The sequence below is a fragment of the Sprattus sprattus genome (assembly GCF_963457725.1).
Source record: "Sprattus sprattus genome assembly, chromosome: 7".
NCBI classification, from domain to species: domain Eukaryota; kingdom Metazoa; phylum Chordata; class Actinopteri; order Clupeiformes; family Clupeidae; genus Sprattus; species Sprattus sprattus.
The window spans coordinates 27,597,596-27,624,554 of NC_137926.1; the positions used below are offsets into that span (position 1 = coordinate 27,597,596).

A 26,959-nucleotide genomic window follows, 5' to 3' on the forward strand; every position below is an offset into this window, starting at 1 on the left:
CAGAGGTTTGGATTGCATCACTGGTGCTGTGGGCCCTGAAACTGATGCCTAAAGCAGTCTCTAATTGATAACTTCACGTTGACAGGTCAAGTAGATTTACCTTAAAAATAAAAATGTCAAATTTCTTATGGACTTCTATTATGTCTGAGCATACTGACTAGTCATTCTTGTTGGTTTATGTTGTGATATTCTCAACAGGCTAAGTGAAAGTACGCTAAATCTGTCTTCAAACATCTAAATGCTCGTAGATGAATGGAAAAATGTACAAAGAAAAACGATTGAACTGCTGTTGTAAGAGCGTCTTGATTTCAGTGAGATCTTCTGCCCTGTGCTTTTGTTTTGACCGTAAGCTGTGACTGCACCACTAATTACTTGATTCCATGGTAGTGTCCTGATGGTCAGGCCAGTAAAGCAGAGCTACTGAGAGCAGAGCAGTGCAGATTCATGTGATCCTAATGCAGAAGTGTGCATGATGACCTGAGCCCTGTTTGAATCGACCCCTGAGGCCCCACCAGGCCCCACCACCTGCTCTGCCCCGGTATGCTCTCAGCTGAGAGGGAATGTAGCAGGGCTGAGAGGCGGTGGTGGGACCAGGCGTACTTCACTCTCCATTACACACCTCACCAGCCACTTAAGAAATGAACAAACAGCGCACTACACCCACACACACACTCACACTCACACACTCACACACTCACACACACACACAACACACATGCATATGCAAAGATGCAGCTTTTTGCCTCTCTCTTTGAAACACCGCCAAGTGGAACCACCTCCTTTACCACAGGCCTAAGTAAAACCTGCCCACAGCAGCCAGCAGCTCATGATTATTATAGCAAACACATGGCTGCCAGCGGAGAGAGGCCCCATAGGTCTAGAGCCGGAGCAGGGCTCCCTCGGCTGCTGCCTGCTGCTGGGAGTCTGTGGGTGGGGTGAGTCCTGGGCCTCTCAGACCAGTAGCACAAAGGCTTTTAGAGTGCCTGGTATAGATGACTGAGAACTGCAATAGAGCGCATGTTAGGAGTACAGCTGTGCAGGACATGCAGTAAGGCTGTGATTTCTTGTTTATGCTGAGATAGAAATACTGAAATGAGAGGGTGCGGTTTGTTGCTGGCAGTTGCTTGGAGAAGGGATCTGTCAAGGTGCAAAGGGCGCTCCACAGTCGCAGCACCTAGGGTCAGTGACTTAGGATTAATGTTTCGTCTCTCCTCCACTTTTACACGATTTCCATAGCTGACCTCTTGCCCGCTGACACATTAGTGATGGGGATGTGGAACCACTTACATAGATACGATCGCCACCTAGTGGTAGTGACGGACACAAACACAATCATAAATGCCATGTATGTGAAGAGGCAGATCTGTGCTCTAGATATTTAAATGTAAAGAATATGTAAAGATTCAAAGAAATTATCATGATCAAAGTGTGGATGGTTTCAGACGATAATCCAGTGTTGTTTCACTCAAACATGTGGCCATTGTCTGTCAGTGGACCATGTACACTGTTGGTCGACATGGAATCTTTGGTTTGTCCTGCAGTATTATGTTTTAATCCTGATATTTTCATCATCATTATTATCTGAATCAATCCACTAGGAAAAGACGTTTCAATCCACTAGGAGTAGACCCTTTGACTTTTTTTGACCCATCTTTCCAACATTGCTCTCTTTTCAAAATACAGAAGCTCTACAAAAACATGAACCAGTTTCTACTGCCAGCCAGATGTGCGGGCAAATTGTTGACATTTAATCTGTGATAATCTTTACAAAGTTTACGCTGTCAATTTCTTTGCTTTTGCCCTCTCTGAGACACTGCAGATGGTGGGGTTGTAGCACCCCCCCCCCCCCCCCCCCCCCCCCTCTCCCAAAAAAGAAAACCCCCTCACAGCTTCCTCTTGACCTCCTTGCCACCAATGGGCATTCACATTTAATGGGAGACCAGCAGGCCACATCATGCAGAACACAGAGCCTGTATGGGGGCACCAGTGCATCTCTCTATAGTACTTCCCCTGTTTGTTTTGATGAAAGGTCTCTATCTATCCATCCATCCATCCATCCATCCATCCATCCATCCATCCATCCATCCATCTATCCATCTACCTTCATATGTCAGTTGAGAGGAATTCAGCCCGGTTAATTGGATGTCTGTAGACATGCTGAAATCTACGGAGCAGAATTCTCTATCAGAATGCTCCCTGATGTATGGCGTCAAGGGTGATCCCCTGGGATACTCTCTCCCTTCCTCCCGTCCAGGTTTTTGTGAGAAAGTTCCTGTAGCGTGAGGGCCCTCTGAGGTTCTCTGTCCCTCCTCTCAGTCCCTTAATCCTCTAACCACTCTGCCCTGGAACTGCCCACTGCCTACCAGGCTGCAAGGAAATGTCAGAATGAAGGGGCCAATTACCCGCAGTGATCTCTGGATTACTACTTCAGACTACGCTGAGCAGCACGCCAGAGTGCTCGTGGGGGTGGGGGGGGGGGGGGCAGTGGTGGTGGGGTGATGGTGAAGTGTGTTTCTATCTTAATCTGTGATGTCATTCTGCGTGTCCCATTGAGAGGGCCTCTGCTGCTGCTGTTGCCGTGGCTGCGGCTCCCTGGCTCTTAATGCCACGCAGAGCCTCACTCGTGCTCAGTGGCCCGAATTTGAAAGAGAGGAAAGGGGAGATGGCAGGTCCTGGAAAAGCAAGTTGTATTTGCACTTTACCAGTCTGACATCATCCTTGTCTACACTTCTGTGTGTGTGTGTGTGTGAGTGTGTTTGTGTGTGTGTGTGTAAGTGTGTGTGTGTGAAGAAGGAAGTGTTGGTGTTGACTGCAGGGTCTCTTGTCTCGTCTGTTTGAAACAGATTTACACGGACTGGGCAAACCACTACTTGGCTAAATCTGGCCACAGGCGCCTCATAAGGGACCTGCAGCAGGACGTGGCGGACGGGGTGCTGCTGGCTGAGATCATCCAGGTTGTGGGTAAGAACTCTCCACTCAGACCTCACAGTCAGATGCTTCAGTGTTGAGGGATTTTCCGTTTCTATTTGACATTTTCTTTTCTAGACAGGAACTTAGTATTTGTACGTGGCACCTCATCTGAGCATTTAAGTATGTAGACACTTTGACGTTGTTTGGATAACTGTGAATGTGCTTCTTTTTCGGGGAGCATTTGTTACTGGATTCAAATTGAGTTTCCTTTTCCAATGTAATGCCCACTGTTATTTTCTTCTCCTCTCTGAGAGAGAGAGAGAGAGAGAGAGAGAGAGAGAGAGAGGGAAATAGAGAAAGCTGTTATTGAATTGATACCAAATTCAGTTATACTGGCACCAGATCCAATGGATGAATATATTAAACAAAGTATACCGTATGTAATTGTATCCACAACCTACTGAAGAATTATTTTCTTTTCTCTTCCTTTCGATCTCTTCTAGCTAATGAGAAGATTCAACACATCAATGGATACCCACAGAGCCGCTCTCAAATGGTAGGTCACATATTTAGCTGTAGTCAAACTCTTGGACTTCATCACGACGTGTCAAAGGCATAAGATCATGCAGACGTCCGGTCAAAGCGCTGTGCTCTCCAAGGTCCGGTCACCTTTGGCCTCTTATGTTACTGTACCGCATTGACAGCTGCTATTTGCCCTGTCAGATCACTGTTTGCTTCACGGAGTCCTGTTTTATTTACAGTAAGGCCTTTGAGCACAGTGGGCATGCTGGCAGGATGTTTTTAATGGTATGGCGCCCAACAGAGTGCCATCTGCCTCCCCCCCCCCCCCCCCCACTGCTGGTCGGGGTCCTCTCCCTCAGTCATTTACTCAGCTGAGCGGGAGTATGGAGCCCAGAATATACTGTGCCCACTGGATGGCTTTGATACCGAGTTTTTATTTTTGGGTATTTTCACAGATTGATTACGATTATCACGCTTGTCCCTAACACAACAATTCCCCTTCCCCCCCCCCCCCCCCCTCCATCCCTGGATGTGAATTATCGTTCTTTCCTCAGCCTTGTGTCAACTTTTGACACGGCCGTGTGTCCTTTTCCTCCTCAGATTGAAAACATCGAGACCTGTCTTGGTTTTCTGGCTGCCAAAGGGGTGAACATTAAGGGACTGTGTGCAGAGGGTAGGTGTTGGCACTGGTTCACTGTTGCTCTACAGTTTTATTTAGAGGTGCATCGGCCTGTCAGCTAGGAGATGTCATTCGGCTACAGACATGTCCGCAGAGTTTGAAACTGCTCCTTAACGTCTCTTGAAAAAGAAAGTAAAGTAGGAGACTGTGGGGCATTATTTTTGGATAAGAATGTCATGCTTGATCCTTTTGCCTCACAGAACACCTGAGATCATTCTGGTTCTGTCTGTGCTCCTGCTCATTTGTCATTTGTAGTTTTTAGTAGTAAGCCTATACTATAGTCTCTAAATGTGGACATAAATACTATAAAAGCATAAATACTAGTGCAATCTCATATGTTTAAATCTGTCTCCCTAACGACCTATTTGTTCTACAGAGATACGTAATGGGAATCTGAAAGCCATCCTTGGTCTGTTCTTCAACTTGTCACGGTTTAAGCAACAGGAGCACCAGGCCCTGAAGGCTACTGCTCAGACCCAGCGTCCACACAGCACTGCCAGGCAGCCTCTCACCCATGCTGCCCAGCCTCTGAATGGAGGCCCTTGCCCCATCCACGGCTCCCAGAGCCCAACCAGCCCCACTCTGAAAGCTCAGACAGACATGACATCCAGGTGCAGCCTTGTCTCAAGTTGATCACTGTGCTTATTATGATGGATGGAAAACAGAAGAAGCAAATACCATAAGAATCCATAAGATCCAAAATGTTCCAGAATTTTACTGGTGTACCCTTTGAACTTTCGATATTGTTTCAGTATGTACACTTATTTGGCAAGCGTTGTTCATGGATTTGAGCTTGTGGTTGTGAAGGCCAATGAAAGCGTTACCATGAAAAATCTTGTTATGTATGTTACAGTAAAGCATGTACTTATGACTTTCACGGCAAGCCTCACCATCCCTGTAATTCTCCTGTTTCTTCCTTGGGCCTGTTTCTCTGTGGTTCTATTTTAGACCAAGGCATGTCTTCTCCCGGACTAGCTCTGAATGTTTCTTCATCCAAATCTCATTTTCTCAAATGTGCATGTTGACGGTACCTGCACTCTTTCAGCCTGAAGTGACTTTCTCTGTCCTCTCACCCCTGTCTTTCCTCTCTCTTCCTGTCTGTGGTTCTTTTTCTCCTTCAGTCGTTTATCCAAGGACTGCACTCAAACTAAGCGGCCCAAGCTATCTGTCGCTCAGAGAAAGACCTCTAGGTCAGCCCTCTCATCCTACCTTGTTTCATTTTCTGTGAAGTCTCCCGTCTTGTGCTGATTTCACCTCAGAGTAGCCCTTGACGTGTGCTCCTTTGGTGTTGTTAGGCTCATTGGTGTAACCTGATGCGGTACTGCCCCCTGCTGGTCTATCAGAGTTACTTATATAGTCTACCCCTATATTTTTGCTTAAAGCTGCAGATATGCTTACACACGGAAGTCAATAATAATATTCAGTTAAACAGTTAATGATAATATGGACGATTGTGAAGCAAGAAGTTGGCTGATGATAATTTTAGAGGTTATGTGAGTACTGTCTGTTTACTTATGTGGACATTAACCTGCTGAATTCACAGCCCAGACAAACGGGGAACAAGCTGTCATATATCAATATTCTACCATATGTTTACATTGAAGAAGAGAGATGAATGGAGAGTTGAGGTCACACAAGGGTTAAGAAAGAAGAAGGCTGATTTCTGTCTTTTTGGCTTTACTCCAGGCTACCTGGCCCGGCAAGGGTCAGTGAAGGGAAGCTCCGGGGGACCAGCGGTGCAGGCAGCCGCCGCAGCCAGAGCTTCAACCACTATGACAAGGCCAGGCCCTCCCTCTTCAGCACCCCCGCCAGCCATGACAGAGGTGAGGGAACCACGGGTGTGGGCCTAACCTGACAACACGGAAGACCCCACCCAACTTAACTCTCATGGGGGCAGAAGTGACTGGTGTAGGGTTGAGGTTGATCCACATACACATGTGTATGCCTAGCATGGCTAATATGTCAACATTTACAAAGGCACAGATGTGAATAGCTCAGTATTAATAAATGAGGATTTAATATTTATGTGTGTCTGTATATGCATGTGTGTGTATGTGTGTGCGTGTGTGTATGTGTGTGTGCGTGTGTGTGTGTGTGTGTGTGTGTGTGTGTGTGTGTGTGTGTGTGTGTGTGTGTGTGTGTGTGTGTGTGTTTGTTTGTAAATGTGCCTGTATGTGAATGTATGTGTGTGAGTCTGTGCAGAGTGTGTGTGAGTCTGAACCTCTGTGTGAAATGTACGATCTGTTCAGGAACACAGGGGGAGGTAACGTTAGTGGCCACAGAGCCAGCTGTCCGCGGTGTGAGAGTGTGATTCATCCGGACGGACTGGACTGTCAACAGAGGCGCTATTAGAAGCACGTTAACAGAGTTGTACCACCAGGGAACAGCATGGCTGGTACTCCCCAAGCAGCCACTCACAGACCCAACCTACAGACGTGGCAATCAGAGGGTCATTAATTTACATGAAAAGGAATACTGTGGCCGTGGCAGAAAGACTGGGATATGACCTTTTCATCTTAACTTGATTAAAATTCCCTTGAATTAGAACATCTGTGCCGTGTGTGTTTGGGACTGCTGTTCTGTCTGCATTTATAATGAGGCATGAAATCATGTAGTGTTTTATTGACAGGAATTCCGTTGAAGAGGTCGAACAGAATTCCTTTTTTCTGGAATGTTTGGAAAGGAGGTGTAATTCTAAATTGCGGGAAAGCTCTGTACGCATCATAGTGGGTCACTGGTCAGCTCCCAGTGTCTTTTGTGGATAAATCTTTGTGTTTGTTGGAATGTTCTCACTGGATTAAGTAAAACCAGCAAGTGCTAACAGACTCTTTAGCAGTAGACCTTTTTGTTTGCACCAGTTCTACTTATTATGTTGTACAGCTAGAATTTGTCATACTGTCTGACAAAACAAAGGCTGCATTATGGCACCAAGCGTGTATCCCTGATCTGACACGCTATAATTGTAGTGTAATTATGATGTACCTCTCCAGACTTTGTTTTTGATTATGACGTGGTGGTGAAGGACACTGGTCAGAGCAGAATGCATTAGATTTCACTCTTTCTCTTCCATATCCTGTAAAAGGATTTGTAGAGATTTCCTTTGGTCTCGCTAGATTCTAGAAACATCAGCTGTACATAGTTTACTATCCCTTGGTTTGTGTGTGTGTGTGTGTGTGTGTGTGTGTGTGTGTGTGTGTGTGTGTGTGTGTGTGTGTGTGTGTGTGTGTGTGTGTGTGTGTGTGTGTGTGTGTGTGTGTGTGTGTGTGTGTGTGCATGTGCATGTGTTTTTGTGTGCGTGTATATGTATGTTTGTGTGTGTGTGAGAGAGAGAGAGACAGACGGATAACGTGCAGTTCGGGTTAACTGGCAGCCCCTGTCTGCTGGTTGTGGTATGCTGTGTGACGAGGCATTCACTGTGCATTGATTTAGCTCTAATTAGTGTACTTGTGGTGAGAGAGAGAGAGGGAAGAGAAAGGGACAGAGATGGAGAGAGAAAGAGAGGGAAGAGTGGCGAAAAGGGGGAAATAATGAGCGCTTTTGTGAGTTAAATACTTTGGGGAGAGAGTTAGCAAGGTTAGTGAGTGTGCTTTCGCCTGTGTGTGAGGGAGAACAGGAGAAACGTTTAGAAACACTGAACACTCTCAGCTGCTGAGAGCCATGAAGGACACGGAACCTTGCAACCCACGAGGACAAATCTTAATTTGAGCTTGCAGAGGCACCTTTTGGGGATTTGTGTCTATAGTGGGTGAGTATGTGTCTCTCCCTCCTGCAACACCAAACGTGTGCTGGACACTGCAGTCACTATTGGCACATTTGACCTAATTAGACACACACACATAGTGTACATAGTCACCAGCAGAGTGATTGGCACGGGGAGGGGCTGCCATCGATCTCCCTCGCCTACCAGCACGGATTTGGGGATCGAGAGAGGGAGAGGGAGAGGGAGAGGGAGAGGGAGAGGTAAGGGGAAGGACAGGGATAGGAGCAGGAGCTGGAGGATACATAGCACAGGTGAGGAGGGGTTAGATCGCAGCCGGGTCTCATCACGAATGCCTTTCCAAACCTCACCCTCCCTCAGGTCTGTGTTTCTCCTTTCTTTGCCTTCTTTTCGTGTCTGTGCTTCGATCTTCCAGGTTATGCCAGGTTATGTTTTACTGCTGAGGTTGTTTTTTGATTTCTTCTCCAATTCAGTGTTAAAGTATAATTCACAGACAATTGGAAAAAGTTGTATAAAGTTGGAAAAACCAACCAAAAATATGAACTCACTATAACATTATACACTCTCTCTCTGGACTAGTTATTGTCGTGCTGTGTTTTATAGTGAGCCAGAGAGGACTGGAGACTGTTGTGCATATGCCGGTGCAAGAGTGCAGACTACTGGTTAGACCCCGTGTTTGGACAGACTTGGCCTCTGTGGCTTCGCCTCTCTGCTGCTAGACCATGAATGGTTGCTCTGCCTCTCCGCAGCCATGATTTTTATTGGTGTTTATTCATGTGAGGGGGACTTTTATACTGTTCTGTGGCAGCGCGAGAACAACGGGAGGGAACTGTCCACCTCGCTTAAACACGCACAAAGGAGACGCGATTTCTGTCCTTCATTCACGGTGGCGTCCTTAGATCTCAGGGGAGCGTAGGGGAGCGATTCAGACTTCTCAAGTGCCGCTCATCTGACTCGTCCCCTCAAATGGTCCTCTCTGGGGTGTTTGTGGGACAGATGAGCAGCGTGGACACATTTACTGTCGTCTTATTCGTCCCTCTGTTTAGCCTTTATTGAATAAACTAACCCAGAAACTGTTTGTCTACCTCTTGTAAGAAAAGGCACACTGACATTTGAACCATATGTGTTCACAGTACATGAGTGATAAACTTGATTCAGGTCATCTTTTTGCCATCTTTTTAGCAAAAAGAACTTGCTATTTCAGTTTCAGTTTAGTGACGACAACGTGCCAATCCACATAGAAATCCTTTGATACCTTTCACGTATATTGATGACGTGAACAACACATTTAAACGCCTCAAAGGCTTTTATCTGTAAGTTTGTTGGTGGCAGGACCTCTCACAGTGTGATGTGGATGGAGACCCTACAGTGGATGTCGTCAGCCCAGACCTCAGTGGTTCCCTGGGGACCGGCGCTTTCACTCCAGGCTCATTTGTCTGCTCCCCTCTCCAAAAGAAATGTTAATTGTCCATCATAAAACAGAAGTGTTGAGAGAAAAATGGTAACATGTGGTGTAGAGAAAAGCGCTGCCATGTGGTGGATAAAGTTACCGCCGTAGTTTGTCTCACTGGAGTTGGCTTGGTGGTCCCCAAACCAAGCTTTTTTTTGTTTTTTGCTTGTCTATCTTGTGAAAGTTGTCTCTGCGGCGTGTATCTCTAAGCTGTGAACTCTTCTTCTGCTCATTTGCCCTGAAATCGGGGAAGCCAGAAGAGTGTGTGGCCGTTGCTTGTTTATTCAAAGTGCATTGATAATTTGACCCAGTTACTGTGGTTACTGAGGCTAATTGGCATCGCCATTGCTTTGTAATTATAACCAGCAATCCTATTTGAATGTGTGCGTGCCACAAAAGACACCAAAGATTTTGGTCACACTTGTGTGTAATCTGGTCAAATTTGTTAATTGGTCCATGTAGTTGGTAGGATAAAATGTTGCAAATAGTATTTGCTTTTGCAAGCTCAAATTTGAGAAAATAAATGACTGCAGCAGTCAAAAGGCAAACCAGCCGTGGTAACCATGATGATACTTCAGATATGGCCCTCAATTTAAATTCTTGGTTAGGGCTAATGCTGTGTGTGTGTGTGTGTATGTGTGTGTGTGTGTGTGTGTTTGTGTATGGTGTGGATTTACAGTGAGACTAACTCTGATCATCCAAGCTGTTCCTACTGCGTTGTCATAACTTTCTTAAGAGTGTATTTGTTGTGTGAGGTCTGGTGTGAGGGGGTGAGAGGGATTAGGTTTAGGGGTGGGTGGGTTTGGTGTTATAGGCAGCTGTGTGAGGTCAGTGCAGAACAGCCAGGCTTTGATTTACTCAGCAAGGCACTGTGCCTGGGCACTCTCTAAAAACACTCACACACACACACACACCCACACACACACACACACCCACACCCACACACACACACACACACACACAACGTCTCTCCCTCTCCCCTGGCAGTTTGGATTTAAATTTCAACTTGAGGCAGTTATGTTTCCTCTCTTACCCTCCCTGGCATTAGAGCACCTAGCTCACCTTAGAGATGGTGTGCGCTCTGGTTAAGGGAGCCTTCATGTTGGATTTGGATCTGGATATTGAGAACTGGATTTCTGTGGATGGTTGCTTATCAGATATAGAGGTGGGTGAGACGTAGAGACTCTTTACAACCAATAGCTCTCTCCTTGTACACTTTTTGTAGACTTTGTTTAATGTTAACCAGACCATTGAGTGCAGGGTACCATTCTAGTGAACTTTATACAGCAGGACACTACACACTACAACACACTACAAAATACTAACATGTTCCTAAACCTAATCCTAACTCTGATCCTAGTTTTAGGCTATGTTCTGTACTTGGTTACATTGAAGACAGGCTGCACAATACAAAGTGTGCTCTTTTAGTATTTGACTATTCTCTGTCTCCTGCTTGCATGCCTGTCTGATATTGCACAGTACAATTGAACTCGTCTCCCATAATGGCTGCATTCCGTAAGTGCACATTGACCCTGTGTTTGCTTTGAATATCTGCACCATGTGTATTTCACTCCGTCGTAATACATACTATAATAAAAAGAATGTTCTACCTCACACAGTGTTTGTCCTCTCATAACAGTCAGGTGAGGGAAAGGGCATGAATCCAGCCTTTGATATTGTATTGTTGGCAGTGTTATTGCTTAGTCAGGGTCATCTGAGACCGTTACGTGGGTAATCACAGACTTCTGAGTCTCATCAGATTTAACGGGCTTACAATTATTATCTGAATCAAAGTTACACAGCTGGGACAAGCACAGTTGCACGTCTTACTCTGGCCTTTTGCTGGAATATCTTAAGCCACAGGTGTACTTCATACGTATGGAAACAGCATTGATGCCGGTGGTGTGTGTGTGTGTGCGGGCACTGTGTGTTCTGCTGAGGGGGAGGTCGGGGAGGTCTCATGTGCTGTAGCGATGTGTATCTGAGGCAGACACTGCTGAGTCAGGGGGGAGTAGGCCCTTAATCCCCTGAGCAGCCCCAGGCCAGACGCTCCCATAGAGCACTATCTGCTCCGGCCACCCAGCCTCCTCTCCCCTTCTCTCACTGACGCTGACTCTCTCTCTCTCTCTGTCTGTTTCCTTCTGTCTCGTTCTCTACGTCTCCCTGTCTGTCATTCTATCCCCACCTGCTTACCTGTCTGTCTGTCTGTCTCTGCCTCCCACCCCCCCCACCCCCCTCTCTTTCGGTCTTTCTCCCTGTCCCTCTTTACAGTTGCTGCGCCATCTCCAGTCATGGCTGACTGTGAGCCAGTCCGCACCTCCAGTCCTCAGCCTGGCGGTAGCGGTAGCGGTGGAGGCAGTGGCAAACCCTGGCGGAGCAAGTCCCTGAACGCCAAGCACAGCTCCACCTCCCCCATGCTCTCTGTCAAGCAGCCGTCTAGCAGCGCCCTGGAGGTGCCGCCCAAAGTCATTGCCCAGAAGTCCATGCTGGAGAAGCTCAAGCTCTTCAACAGCAAAGGATCCTCCAAGGCCTCCCCCAACGCCAGCGCTGGGCTTCAGCCGGGAGCACTGGAGTTTGACGTGGCCGAGGCGGACACCTGGCCAGGGACCCCAAGCGCCTCCACCAGCCAGCAGGACGAGGCAGAGGGGAACCTGAGGCCGGCTAGCCGGAGCGCCGACACCAGCCCAAAGCTGGCCCTGAAGGGCATCGCCCAGCGCACCCTCAGCCGAGCGCTCACGCCCAAGAAGAGCGCCCTCAAGAAGGACACTGAGAAGGAGAAGGCCAGACCCAGGGAGGCATCTTTGGGCAGGGCTTCTACCCCCGACCAGCACCTCAGGGAGCTTAAGGCATGTTCAGCAACCTCAACCCCTGAGCTGAGGAAGAACTCTTCCCTCCCCAAAGGTAGCAAGGGGACCAGCAGTGCCAAAAAGGAGAGCTCCTCTCTAGCCCGCAGTGGCATCCCCAAGCCGGGTGGGAAGGGCACCAACACAGGACGTGGCTCAGTGCTGCCATCCGGTGGTAAGGATGGGGAGAGAGGCCATGGTGCTAAGCCCAGTGTAGGGCTGTCGGTGCACAAGGGGCAGCTAGACAGCAGGAACTCTTCCTCCTCCAGTCTGGCGTCCTCCGAGGGCAAAGCCTCCCAGACATTCAGCGTTAGCAGCTGTGGCCCCCTAGTGGCCAATACCGGTGTTACACAACAGTCCATGGCTGGCAACGCAGTCAGCGTGGAGCTACCTCATCCTCAGCAGCATTATAGCCACCCCAACATGGCCACAGTGGCCCCTTTCATGTACAGGTAAGACATTTTTTCTTGGGAGACAAGTGAAATTTCAAAGCACTGAGTTTGTCATCTACAGTTAAAGTTTGATTAGATGAACAGATAAAGTAAGATGAATTTCTGCTCAGTGGTCACAACATTGTAGGAATAATTTTTTCTATTAATGTTTTCGGTGTAGATCACAGACGGACATTGACAAGACTGAAACCTTAGCTGAGACGGAGGGGTTTCAGGAGTCTCTGGTCCTCTGCAAGTCGCTTCACACGTCTCTGGAATACCTCACAGGTGAGATTGCATCTGGGTTTATTATCACAGGCTGCTCAAACATACAGAGTCAAGGAGGACAAATATGAAGTTCAGTGTGTTCTTGCCAGCTCCACTGGAGATGAGGCATGTTATTGATGGAATGAATTAGGGCTGCACAATTCTGGCGGAAGAGTCATATTGTGATTATTGTGGACAATATTGAGATTTGGTTTCAGAACTGGTCCCAAGGACCCCCTCCACTGTGGGCCTGCTTGTGTTGTTTGCAGTGGCTAACTCCTTTGCTAACTCCTCTGCTAACTCTCCTGCTAACTCCTCTCCGCAAGAGCAAGTAGCAGCATACTTTCCTAACTACTGTGAATGACTATACTGTTAGAAGTGAAGGCAACACAACTCATCTGCACTCAACATGACTGAGAACTATGCATAGCCTACCACTTGATATTTCAAATAGTAATTAATTCTGACTTGACTGGGGTTGCAGCTGAAATGATTGTCACACACGTTCAATCACAGCCTTTTGCAGTTATGTAACTGCGCTGGCTGACATCACCATGTGAATGCAATGCAACGAGAAGTGCAGCACTAGAATGAACACAGTCACTTAATTGTGGAACTGTCATTTCATAATTTAATAGTGAAAATATATAGTTTGTACTTTGGTTTATGCTATATTATTGTATATGCTGCAGTTCGCATCAGACAACACATAGGTACACACACATCTATCTGTCGTTGGGTGAGTCGGCTGGGTTGTATGACTTCTGGTCTTTGAGAAGTGTGTAGTCAAAGAGCAAAAAGAGTGTCTCCTGCACTGTGCCTCTTTGCCATGGTTTGTCCTGCAGTGCACATCAGGGAAGAACTCACTGTAGCACAGGCAGGCGCTCCCTCCAGGGCTGCGTAGGAGTGTGGTTCAGTTGGAGCGGAGCAGAGGCTGACCTCTGTTGCCCTTTCATGCGTTCAAAAGCAAAATGTACGGTGCATTGTGCGTTCTGTTTCAGTTTCCCAAAAGCTTTTTGAGGAATGTTGTGGGTATCAGTAAGTCTTTCGGAGGAGGTTGTTTTTGCCCGGAGGAGAGTTATGTGACAGCTGAGGAACTGAGAAAGAGACAGAGAGAGAGAGAGAGAAAGAGAAAGAGAGAGAGAGAGAGAGAGAGAGAGAGAGAGAGAGAGAGAGAGAGAGAGATAGAGAAAGAGAAAGAGAGAGAGAGAGAGAAAGAGACAGAGACAGAGACAGAGACAGAGAGTGAGAGAGAGAGAGAGACAGAGACAGAGACAGAGACAGAGACAGAGACAGAGAGAGAGACAGAGACAGAGAGAGAGAGAGAGAGAGAGAGAGAGAGCCGATCCTGAGCAGAGTGTGGCTGAATGGAGAAGAAAAGGCTCATCTACATGTTAAAGGCTATGGATGGCAGGGAGTTGCCAGGGGATCCTCAAAGAAGTGTGTGTGTGTGTGTGTGTGTGTGTGTGTGTGTGTGTGTGTGTGTGTGTGTGTGTGTGTGTGCAGGGTTTTGGTTTGGTTTTGGTTGGACAGCTTCCTTTTTCTGGACTGTCAGAGCTCTGTGCGCAGTGAAAAACTCTCTCCACAGGGGAAGTAGACAGCTCAGGGGTAGGTGTGTTATATTTTCCCCCTTCTCTCTCCCTCTCTCTCCCTCACTCACACACACACTCCTTTTTCCATGGAGAGAGAAACGGCCAGTACATTTTTTGCGCGGTCACACTCCTCTTTTTCAAGGGAAATAACTATTTGCATGTCACAGAGATGAGCCGGACTGCCAGCAGCGGTGGCTATTGAGAGGGAGAGAGAGAGAGGCAGAGGTGGACGCGAGGTGAGATGCTCTCCCGCAGGAAGAGGAGGGAGAGGGGGGACTTGGCCAGCGGTCGTTCAGCCCAGGTGGAAGCTCCACAAGCCCTTGGAGAAGCTACCCAAACCAGCCTGCACAGTGGCGGTCTGTCCCAGGGCTGCTTTGGCCTGCCGGATCCACTGTCCAGCTGCATTCCAATACGGAGTGCCTCCCTGGGGACAGGCCCGTCTGCGGAGAGTGAGGGAGAGAGGGAGAGACGGAGGGCTACGGAGAGTGAGGGAAAGAGGGAGAGACGGAGAGGTACAGAGAGGGAGGGTGAGAGGGAGAAACTGAGGGCTACGGAGAGTGAGGGAGAGAGGGAGAGACGGGGGGGTACGGAGAGTGAGGGAGAGAGGGAGAGACGGAGGGGTACAGAGAGTGAGGGAGAGAGGGAGAGACGGAGGGGTACGGAGAGTGAGGGAGAGAGGGAGAGACGGAGGGGTACAGAGAGTGAGGGAGAGAGGGAGAGACAGAGGGGTACAGAGAGTGAGGGAGAGAGGGAGGGACGGAGGGGTACAGAGAGTGAGGGAGAGAGGGAGAGACGGAGGGGTACGGAGAGTGAGGGAGAGAGGGAGAGACAGAGGGGTACAGAGAGTGAGGGAGAGAGGGAGAGACAGAGGGGTACAGAGAGTGAGGGAGAGAGGGAGGGACGGAGGGGTGCTGAGAGGCTGAGAGTGGAGGTCCGAGGTAGAGGTAAAGGAAAGAAGAGTGGTCCCGGGCGACGTTTGGTGTGGGACCCAGCGTCCAACCAGGAGGTGTCCAGACGGCTGTGCCAACTGCACCTGCGTCAGACGTGTGTGTGGGACGGCATCGCAAGCATCAACCAGGAGATCCTCCTCACTATGTTGGACATATACGAGAAGCATGAGAGTAAGGCGCTGTGTGTGTGTGTGTGTGTGTGTGTGTGTGTGTGTGTGTGTGTGTGTGTGTGTGTGTGTGTGTGTGTGTGTGTGTGTGTGTGTGTGTGTGTGTGTGTGTGTGTGTGTGTGTGTGTGTGTGTGTGTGTGTGTGTGTGTGTGTGTGTGTGTGTGTGTGTGTGTGTGTGTGTGCGGGTGAATGTATATGTATATGGGCCATTCTACCGAATTCGTGTAATATGCAGTCCCTCAACAATAAAAACTATTTACAAAACAATTAGGTATCTAGGCATAGATATTTAATTAGAACATGTTATGGTCTATATAAACCCAATGCATTACATGAGATAGTGATAAGCTAAATATATACAAAATCATCATTTATAGGGTACTTTCTATTGGGAAGTAGCTGTCCCCAACCCTGACATCTAAATTTCAATGCCTTTAAATAACACTTTTAAATTTTTTTAGATTTTTTTCAATGATTTAATTTCAAAGATCTTTATGATTGGGTTGAAACAGAACTTGGAATATTTAGATTTATTGTGGGTTTAATTTTTAAATCAATTTACTATACTCAAAAAATCATGTCCCTAGTTTTCATGTCACTACCGAAACACAAGAGTTTTAGTCCATTGGCTGAGCCTGTGTTTTAGCCACGACTCTGCATTTTTGACCATGCAGTGACACTGCATCTCTGTCCCTCATGGTTGAATGGTAAGTAGCTAAATCCCATAGTTTTTATATAAATGTGTTCCAAAGTCTGAAAATCGACGTGTAACCTTAAGAATTGTCACTACCGAAACGCATGTTTTCTTCAATTAAGTAAACCTTTTGGGGTTTCATGGAAAATCTTATTTTTGTATGTATGTTCACCTCTTCAAAGATGTGTTTGAAAGCCGTGTGCTTGCTAGAATTCTTTATTTATGCTTAAAGTTAGCTAAAATTGTCACTACCGAAACAGTCACTACCGAAACATATGGTAGTGACCAGATGATTTGGGTAGTGACAAAATGAAATGGTAAGTAGTTCAATCCCATAATTTTTAAATAAATGTGTTGTGTGGACTAAAGGGCGGCCCAGAGCACCTTTTGGATGATTTTGGGAGAAAAATGAACATCCATCCAACAGTGCAGTCACTACCGAAACAGTGCAGTCACTACCGAAACAGATAAATTGAACTTGAAAATTTGGTAAAAAATTCATTTCTATGGATTTCATTGTGAAAACCTTCAAGAAATATTTGTAAAAATACACTTTAGAAAAGGGAAGGAAACTCAATCTGAACAGGTCAATAATAATACTTTTTTAGTATAGTAAATGTGATGTTTCGGTAGTGACAATTTTTGGAAGAGGAAAAACATTCCGACACATTCTGAAAATACAGTATAAAACTTGACTGATCTTTTACTAGATATGTGTACTTTAGATATGGTACAATATACATACGGACAAAGTTTTGGGAATAAACCATAAAAAAATTCAAAATATATCCGACATGACTTTGCATCAATTCGGTAGAATGGCCCATATATGTATATATGACTGCCCTTGTTGTTGCTAGCGCTGTGTTTTGTTTGTTTCCGTCCCAACAAGCCGTTAACTCCCCGGCTTATTTTTGAAAATCCAGGAAAGTGGGGAGGTCAGCTGCAAACAGGCTGAGAAAAGCTCACACATCAAAAGGGGCCTTTTCTGTTGCTCTCTCTCGCTGGAGAGCCAGTGAACCACTGTAAGGATTTAGGGCTGTTGTAAAAGGGCAGGGTTAGGCCTGTCAATGGGCTTGTTTGTGCTCTTGCAACCTGCTGGAATGCCTGCGCTTGCTCTCGCTTTCTCTTCTTCTCTCTCTCTTCCCTCTCTTTCTGCCACTCTAACTTCCTTTTTTTCCTCGTCACTTCTCTCTCCCTCTTTCTGTTTATCCCTCTGTCTATTTGCCTCTCTGTCTCTCTCTTTCTCCTGCTCCCTCTCTCTTCCTCTCTCTCTCATGCTCCGTCTCTCTCCTGCTCTCTCGCTCCTGCTCCCTCTCTCTTCCTCTCTCTCTCCTTCTCTTTCTCTCTCTCTCTGTCTCCCTGTTTGCATGCCACGGAGAGGAACTCCCACCCCCACCCCCCCTGGCTCCCTGGCCGGCTGTGTGTGGTGGCTTCTGAACCGCCCTGCACCACCACCTCATGATCTGCCAAACAGTGTTTAATCCCAACAGCCAAATCCCCTCTCACCCTCAGCACTCCATGTTTATGAAGGAGTGCAGAAAAGTAGTCAGGAGGAGGGAGATAGAGAAGGGGAGAAGGGGAGAGGCTGGACAGCTTTTCCACCGGAGGAAAACAAACAGATCTCCGGAGTAATGCCGAAAGGTCAATCTTGTGCTTCCTTTGAAAGAAGAAGAAAGAAGAGAAAAGTCATCCTTTCTTTGCAGTGTGATGCACACGAGCGCATACACACTTCCATCCATGCACAAACACACAAACACACAAACACAGGCTCACAAACACAAACAAACCCAAAGGCGGGTTGCTGCTGATGGGAATGTGTATCCTGGTTTTTGAATTTGCATCAGCACCAAAGGATTCGTTTCTGGTGTCTAGTGTTGGGTTGTTCCTGGAATTCCGGCTGATTGGTTTGTTTTTCCTGTGCGGCTGGAGGTGAGCGACAGCATTTCTCATCGGAGCTGGGAAGTACAGGTTGCATTTTTGGAGCGTTTGGAAGTGTCTGTGTGTCACAACATGCCTGCACAGCTGCTCCAGCTGTTCTGTAGTGAGGTGGCCTCAGCTTTTGCTCTCCCCCTCCCCTCTTTATCTCTCTCTCTCGCTCTCTCTCTCTCTCCCTCTCTCTCTCTCTCTCGCTCTCTCTCTCTCTATATTTCGTTCTCTCTGGTCTTCTCACAGGTGAGGACCCTGAAGCCAGACGCCTGCGGACTGTAAAGAACATTGCCGATCTGCGGCAGAACCTGGAGGAGACCATGTTCAACCTCAGAGGAACCCAGATCAGTCACAGGTACAGCACATCCCCAGTTAAGTTATAGCTGTGTGTGTGTGTGTGTGTGTGTGTGTGTGTGTGTGTGTGTGTGTGTGTGTGTGTGTGTGTGTGTGTGTGTGTGTGTGTGTGTTTGTATGTACATTTGTGCGTTTAGGTGTTTATGTAGATTTGTCCATAGAGTGCGGTACGTCCCAAAATAGTGTTTCTCTCATTATGTGTGCTTTCTCACAAGCTCCTTAATAGCTCCTTAAAAGCCCACAGTAATCGGGTAGTTTGGAGAAGTTGTATTTATTGCTCCGAAGAGTAGATGAGGGGTGTGTGTGTGTGTGTGTGTGTGTGTGTGTGTGTGTGAATAGACAGTGGGGGGGGGGGTCATTGTTTTTCTATTGTTTTATTCCCTCTAAAATGTAAAAGCTTCATGCAAGTCATTCACAGGGCGCAAACAGAGAGTGCCCTCCCCCCCACAGTACTGTAACTTGGCATGGCTGACATGCTCACTCTCAAAGGCTCTTCAAATGGCCAGGGTCCGCTGAGGCTGGAGTAGAACATGACATTAATTATGGGGGTGGCCGCGATAGTCAAATGGCTTTTGGGAGAATGTGCCCTCATTGTTTGCTAGCCTGTGAAACATTTCATTCACGGATTGGTGTTTGGGAACTTGAAAAACTCAGGATGGGGGCTTCAAAGGTTTTCGTGTGATTGACAGGGAGACATCTTAAGGGGGGAGGGGGGGTTGGCCGGTGGCTTTGTCTTTGACAGGATGAGTTTCATGGGCTAGCCTTGGAAAGCTAACCATGAAATTGACTCCAAGAGGGCCAAGTGCAAGCCCTTATCCCAACCCTCCCCCAACACACATTTTCAACACCCACATTAAAAGATTAGCTCATATCTGAGGTCCGTGAGAAGTATTTGCATGTACATTTTGTTTGTGCAATGCCCACTATTGAATAACTACTGTATGGTGTATTGGAACAACGTACAGACTGTGTGGATCTGTCTCTCTGTGTCTGTGAGCTTGTCTGTGTGTGTTCTCTCAAGGAGATTTTTAACGGCCTTTGAGCTCCGACCACCAAAGGCACCGTAGCATTTGATTGACAGTTTCAATCCACTTTGCCCTTCTCTGGGCACCTCAGAGCGAGAGCCCCCTTCCCCAGCAGGAGGTCTGTGTTTGTGATGTCAGCCATGTTTGCAACTCAAAGCCCCCTTCTTATACCCCTTTTACCCTAACCATCTCCCCCCAGCACCCTGGAGACGACCTTTGACAGCAGCGTAACCACGGAGGTCAGCGGGAGAGCCAGTGTGCTTGGCGGGCGGCCTGCCTCCGTGCTGCCATGGCGACAGGGCTCATCCAGCCCCAGACTGCAGGCCGGCGACGCTCCCTCCATCGGCCCACGGCCCGGCGGCAACGCCACACGCTTTACCAGTGGCGGCGGCAGCAGCGGGCGCTACCAGCTCCACCACCGGCAGACCAGCACCACTGTCTCCGGCGGTAACCCCCACCTGCCTGACATGGCAGAGGAGGAGCTTGACGGCTTCGACGTGGAGACCGCTGGCTACATGAGTGACGGGGACCTCCTGGGCAAGGCTGTCAGCAGGACAGACACCTTCAGCACCAGCGGGTGAGAAAGTGCATACTTGCACACTATACTTGTGCCCTTGTGTCCCATCTACAGATGCTAGCAGACTGTGTAATTACTAATGGCTACATTGGGTCCAGTGAAGTCTGGGTAGGCTTCAAGTTTTCTTTGAGTTTTTATTGAGATGCTTTGAGTTTATCTTGTAATCCAGCTTGATGTGTAATTGCAGAGATGATTCAGAAAGTAAGATCGCTGAGGGAAATTATGGGTTGTCTTCACTCTTCTCTCAAATTAAGCTGAAGTGGAGGGAAGATTTATTTTTTCATATGTTGATACATGATACATGGTCTTCTTTAAAGTCAACTTCATTCACATCTCAAAGCCTGAGCTTGCTGCCCTTGCTCGGGTAATTGGACTGACTGAAAGGAGTCGTTTTTCATCACAACAGTTAGCAGTACATTTCATACACCAGTAGGTGGCAGTGTTTCCATCTGTTTGCGCTTTTGAGTGTTACCATCATTTTTGGGGAATAAGTGCAACAGTGGAATTGAATGCTTAAAGGAATATATTTCCAAAGGGTAAACATCTGAAAATAGCATTTCATTATGGTTTAGTAACAGAATGTTTTGCCAGTATTCGTATGGCAGAATAAAACGTGTTCCTGCTACCTGTCCCAGCCTCCGTGATGATGTGGGTCCTTAACCCTTCCGTGCCTCTGCAATGCCGCTGAAGCACCTCTAATCAGAGCTCCAGCTGTACACGCCCCTGCAGAGAATTCCCATCCCGTGCCATGAGTGGCCCGCCGCAGGCCTCCTGCCCTATAATCACACCGGCCCATAACAGCCCTGTTTGTCAAGCTCGCCTCTCGTTGCGACTCTTGGGCTGGGAGTTCAGCCAGACCCCCCCTCCCTCTGGATAGCGGCTGACTCTCGGAGCGCATGTGGCCCAGATCGGGGCCACGTCCGCTGCAGCATTTGCAGCTGTCCATCTGGTCCTCCACACGTATGGTCTGGACTCTGGATGATTTGTGCCGACAGAGAAAGAAACTAAACAATGCGTTGTGTCCTGCATGAACTTCCGGCCTCAACTCCTTGGCTGTGCTGACATCCATTTGAGTCTGGCAGGCAGATCTGACCAGCTTCAAACTCAGACCCTCTAGAGTGAGAATGAACCAGCTGGCATGGGTACTCGCCATCAGGACCCTTCTAAGCCACGGAGTGCCCTGCTCTATATTTCATTTGTATTCGGCCATTTTTTTGTTTGTTTTCTAATTCGGGTGCCGACTTTGAACAGATAGACACAGTGCGAGAGGCAGTGTTGTTTTTTGTTTTCATCTCTTAAAGGAAAATGCGCTTGCAGGGGGAATGCCAAGGAAGTATTGCCAGTTTGAGTGGAGAGTGGTTTGGGTGTATGTCCGTTGCGTGCAGTTTGATTGCGCTGGAGAGCAGAGGGTCATGGGAACTATTCATGCTTGGGTCTCAGGCACTGGATGCATTTTGAGCTGGAGGAGAGACATGCAGGGCTTAAAGCAAGCGCACGTTAAAGCAAGCCCTATTTATATGGTAGTCCCTGAGGAGATTCCATAGCCTCTTGACCCTGTGGGAACGGCCACGAGTTTGTTTCATTGATTGTTCTGTCATCCGTCTCTTGTCTCTTGTCTTTTTTTTTCTCTCTCTCTGTAATATTATTCTCATGCCTTGTTTTTGTGGCATGAACTTCACAAATCCACCAGTCTCAGTCTTTGGCAGTCCCTTGGCTGTATCGAGCGATGTCCACAGATACTTTTTTTCTCTCTTTCTATCTCAGTCAGTCAGTCAGTCAGGTTCAAACAGAAATGTGAGAACATGCAATCAGAGAAATCACATGCCATAGTTTGAGCTCTGCCTCTTTTCAACAGGTTGCAGTATGTTTTCTGGGCAGTCCCATCAGCTTTTTATCTGGGATCAGACCGAGAGAGTAAAGCGAGAGAGAGAGCTATTTGTTTTTATTTGTTTTTTTTCTTCTCTTCTGTTTTCTCCTAGTCATGTCCAAACAGGTTACGCCATTGTGCGGATTCAACTCCATGCATTGCAATCAAATACCAAGGTGACTTTATCACCTACGCACCATAAAACATAGGTGTTTACAACAGTAGCCCTTTTGAAGAGAAGGAAGAGAATTGGCTCCAAAGGTTTGCCAGGCCAGAGCAAACACACATCTAACTTGCTGGGTCAACGGTTCTGTAAACACAAACTGGCCCATGTTGTTGAGTAACTAGTGTTAATGGACCGAAGGAGGCTGGGGCGTTCAGTTCTCCCATTACTCTCGGCTTTCGTATTTTAGGGACATGTCAGTTTGGTCTGTGTTTTTCCATGGAAAGGCAGGTGGCTTGAAGCTTAGTCTGCAGAAGTCAAAACATCTCACGTAATTTAGTCTGTTTCCCTGAATTAGTCAGACCACTTACATCTTTTTTATATATCACTGAAATGACTTAATAAATCACTGAAATGATTTAATAGTCTAATCACTGTTTATGTACAGAAAATGACAACCTGATAATAACACAACTGAAAACTGAGAACTAGACAAAGGGATGTATGTTCTTGTAGGTCACTGGGTGAGGGATGAAGTTGCTTAATCCCTCTCAGTGTCACCCCAGCCAAGGACCCCCCCAGCGCTTTGTTGTGGCTTGTACTTTCGACAGAAGTACATGTCAGTTAATGATCAATCATAATTGGCTTAGCTGGGACTCGTCACCTGGGTGTTGCTTCCTCCGCTCCCATACTCTACATCCACACACCCCCCACGGCCGCTCAGTTAACCTGCCCGGCTGGTTACACAGCAGCCATACTGCTGACTCTGCTGACTCATGCTCAACACTGGCACACAAGAGCAGTGACCCAGTCTCACGCTTTTATTCACAGGAAATGAGTCGAGCGGTGTGGGTGTGGGTGTGGGTGCACATGTGGGGGGGGGGGGGGGGGGGTGGTTATGGTGGAGTGTTATGTGTCCTGTGGTGTGTTATGAATGAGTTGCCAGGTGTGTGTTCTTAAGCAGTCATGAAAACGATCCAGGTGAAAATAGAAAGTGGTAATTGTAAGAGAGCCAGTTGATTGAGGTCATTTAGCATCAATTCAGACTTAATTGGTCCACCGGGTGCTCTATCCAGTGAGGAAATTGCTTGTCATTCGAGAGCCTTTGAATATCTTCACAAACACTCTCCTCCCCCTCCCCCCTCTTTCCCCCTCTAGCCATCCCCCAGCCCTCAGACTATTAACCCCGACCGCCTCCTCCTCCTCCTCCCCCCTCACCTTCAGTCCTCTACCCCCCCACCCCAGCCCCGGGCTGTGCATGTCCCTGTCCCTGTCCCCGCCAAAGGCCTTGAAGCCGCCCTCCCTTCTTGTCTCTTTCTTTCTTTCTCAATCTTTCTACTCTTGACTGGCTAGTGGCTCCATATCTTTTCTGAGGAGAAGGGGAGAGAGAAAGAGAGACAGAGCAATAGAGAGAGAGTGAGAGAGGGAGAGACGTCCCACTTGCCCAGCTCCAGACTCAACCCCCACTAGGCACGGGTGAGTCCCAGTGGCTCCTTGGATGCTTGTGTGTGTGTGTGTGTGTGTGTGTGTGTGTGTGTGTGTGTGTGTGTGTGTGTGTGCTGTTTAGACACAAGCACCCAGCCTCCACACAAATACCAGTCTCACACAGACTCGGTTAAACACAAGCGTAGGCTTTGGGCTTTGAGTGGATAAAGGCTTCTGGACTCGTATGGTGCTGTGGTTGTTGGACACAGGCATGGATTTCTGAGCTTCACATGTAATTTCACTGTGGGATTGAATTTGGGTGGAAATTGTGTTGACATTGCGCCAATGTTCAATGCAGAGAGGTAGGTGGTATATTTTTGGTCGTGGGAATGCATTTGGGTGTTAAGTCTTTTAACATTAATCCTGATGTCTTGCATTTGCTCTTTGAAATTTGATGAGAAAAGCTATTTCTGTCTTTGTTTTTATTATTTTGAGCTTTGGCTCCTTCTCCTTGCTGCATTCCTCCACAGAACATATAGTGCTAGTGCTTTTCTTTTCACTCTAGAAGTCTATGGAAGTTCTTGGTAAAACTGAAGACAACCTATCAGGCATTCTCAAACTGACACAAACAATAGAAAAGTTAATCAGTAGACAAATGTTTGCCTGCTATCTCACCCTTCATTTCTTTTAAGAGACATCCATCAATGTTGCGTCCCATTTGCTGTGACACAATGAGGTGACAATAGACTTCATTTAGTTTAAACAACCAACAGGGTGTTTTCAGAATTTCTTTTAACGTCACAGTCCAGACGTGTAGTTTGCACAAAGCTTGCATCCTTTGCCATGGCTCAATGTGGAAATGCTTCAAATCAATGCTTACAGAACCCCTCCCAGATTAGGTATTCCCCAGAGTTTATTTTTACTCATTCTCACAGCACAGAACAGCTTTGAATGTGTGTATTGAACAAAAATGCCTAAATCCTCCCTAATCTGGTAAAGCATTAGTCTAGTCTTCTTACTTGGTGGAAAAATAAGGCATGACAATGATGTCATAAAGAGTCTGTTTAAATGGTCAATATTTGGAAGTGACAGGTGTTGACTGATTGCAAATGAGAGTGTTTGTTCTCTTTCAACGGCTGATTCTCTCAAACGCCCTGTGTATACAGTGGAATCACCATAGTTCTTTGTCATTAGGAAAAACATCTAGGTTAGCACGTTACCATGGTTTCCTGATTGAGGGAACGAAACGCTGCATCATAGCTGCTGTGGGAATTAGCCCCGGAAGGTCCCGTGCCACAGCCAGTAATGCCTCTACCGCGTCTGCATGCTCTTATCCAAATTGTTTCTGCGCAACCTACCAGGCGCACGCGGCAGCAGGACACGGAGTCTTGTTCCCTAAATCGGGGAACCGTGGTTAACCCGGACGTCCCCCTTCAGGACGGTCATGAGACGCTGTCACAAGTCTGAACTCAGAACAACACTAAGCACATTATATAAAACCACTCAAATATATTTGGGAAGCCCTTGCTAGCGTTTGTACAGGATTGTCGTTATTTGTAGCTATTTTTCTTTATTGCATACGTCATTGGTAGAATGTCTGAGGGTTCCTGCTGAAACATTTCACTAATGATACACAGCTGGATTACGCAAGAAGGATTTTATTATCTTTAAGAGATAAGAGATGAAGAAAGCATGTTTTTACAAGCACCTAAGAGAGTTTTAATGATCATATGTGGGATTTACATCCTTAACTTCTCCCTGATAACAGAAACCATTTGCGTGTGTGTCTTTTGTGTCTTTGTGTCTTTGTGTCTTTGTGTGTGTGTGTGTGTGTGTGTGTGTGTGTGTGTCTTCAGCTATATGACGGACGGTGGACTCAGCATGTACACGAGGCGGTTGAACCGCCTGCCTGAGGGGGGTGTGGCTGTGGTCCGGGAGAACCTCCTCCGCAGCGGAGCGAGCCAGGCCGACATGGACAGGTAGGTCCCCACCTCAGGCTGTCCCCACCTCAGGGCTGCCCCCACCTCAGGCTGTCCCCACCTCAGGCTGTCCCCACCTCAGGCTGTCCCCACCTCAGGGCTGCCCCCACCTCAGGCTGTCCCCACCTCAGGGCTGCCCCCACCTCAGGGCTGTCCCCAGGAACTCTGCCGGGGTCGAGCGGGGCCACTCTGAGCCTCTCAGCACCACCGCACCAGCACTGGACAGCAGCACCACGCAGACTGATTATCAGTTGTTTAGTGGGGAAAGGCATTGGGCTAAACAGGATGTGTCTCTTGTGGAGAACAGATTGCCAGAGTTTCCTTACTGGACACACACACACACACACACACACACATACTTACAGAGAAACACACACACTCTGACACAAAAACTCTCTCTGTCTCTCTCTCACACACACACACACACACACACACACACACACACACAAAGTTGACTGTGCTGATTGTTTCCTCGTGCCACAAGCGACATCTAAGGGATGGCTTGAGCGTCTAGTGTGCTCATTGTCTTCCAGTCTTTCCTGTTCAGTTTCTTCCTGCTTGTGGTTTTGTCTTTGTCTCCATGAGCTCCTCTCCCCCACCCTGTGACTGCCTCTGCATTAGCAGGAGCCCTCAGGGACGTGTAGGTCCCTCTCCACCACCCCTGCTGAAACTCCGCTTATTACGGCGCTGCGCCGCACTCCGCTCCAGCTGTGAACACATGGGCGCTGCGCAAGAACGAGACGCATTCTCCTCGGCACACACACACACACACACACACACAGCCACATCGCCGAATTAAAGATGCGGGTGGTCTTATCTATTATTGAGCATGCCGGATGCATGTTTGAGTCTTTTGGTCTTGACCGCAGTAAGGATCTGAGTAGCGTAGATGTGTGCACGTCATGAAAACATGCTTTTCTTTTTTAGTTTATGGTTTAGTTATGGTTTGTCTTCGCAGAGGATGGAGAAAGGAGAGAAAGACAGTGAAAGAGTGGGCCAGCTTGGTGTTTTTAAAATATTAAATACATAATATAGAAGCCTCATGAAAAAGGACAGTGGATTTGTTGAGCAGTGCTCATGAATAAAAGAGCACGGTGGGGCGGGTCCATGTGTTAAGTACATTAGCATAAAACACAGACCCTCCTAGGCCACCCACTGTCCTAACCCCCAGCCCCCCCCCCCCCCCCCCACACACACACACACACACACACACACACACACACACACACCTCGTCCTCCTGGAGCAGATTTAAGATTGGAGAATGAGCTAATAGTCATGCTGGTGGAACAATGCTTATTATTTTCATGCCAGTGAACACAGAACAAAACGCTTCTTGAACAGAGAAGACACTTCTTGAACAGAGAAGAAGTCTTTCTTCCATCAGCCCCCCCACCCGTAATGACTCAGTGGCCAGT

General features: G+C 47.5%; 1 protein-coding gene across 1 annotated transcript in view; it reads left to right on the forward strand.

The window, feature by feature from the left end:
- Positions 1-26,959, forward strand: part of nav2b (neuron navigator 2b) — a gene marked incomplete at both ends in the record, with an annotated part of 64,883 nt that overhangs the window by 1,396 nt on the left and 36,528 nt on the right. Inside the window, 11 exons of the mRNA XM_080841653.1 lie at positions 2,844-2,961; positions 3,414-3,466; positions 4,033-4,105; positions 4,488-4,722; positions 5,233-5,301; positions 5,798-5,934; positions 11,551-12,574; positions 12,735-12,841; positions 18,400-18,508; positions 19,732-20,109; positions 25,421-25,543. Coding sequence (XP_080697779.1) covers positions 2,844-2,961; positions 3,414-3,466; positions 4,033-4,105; positions 4,488-4,722; positions 5,233-5,301; positions 5,798-5,934; positions 11,551-12,574; positions 12,735-12,841; positions 18,400-18,508; positions 19,732-20,109; positions 25,421-25,543 — 2,426 coding nt within the window. The remainder of the gene's footprint in view (positions 1-2,843; positions 2,962-3,413; positions 3,467-4,032; positions 4,106-4,487; positions 4,723-5,232; positions 5,302-5,797; positions 5,935-11,550; positions 12,575-12,734; positions 12,842-18,399; positions 18,509-19,731; positions 20,110-25,420; positions 25,544-26,959) is intronic.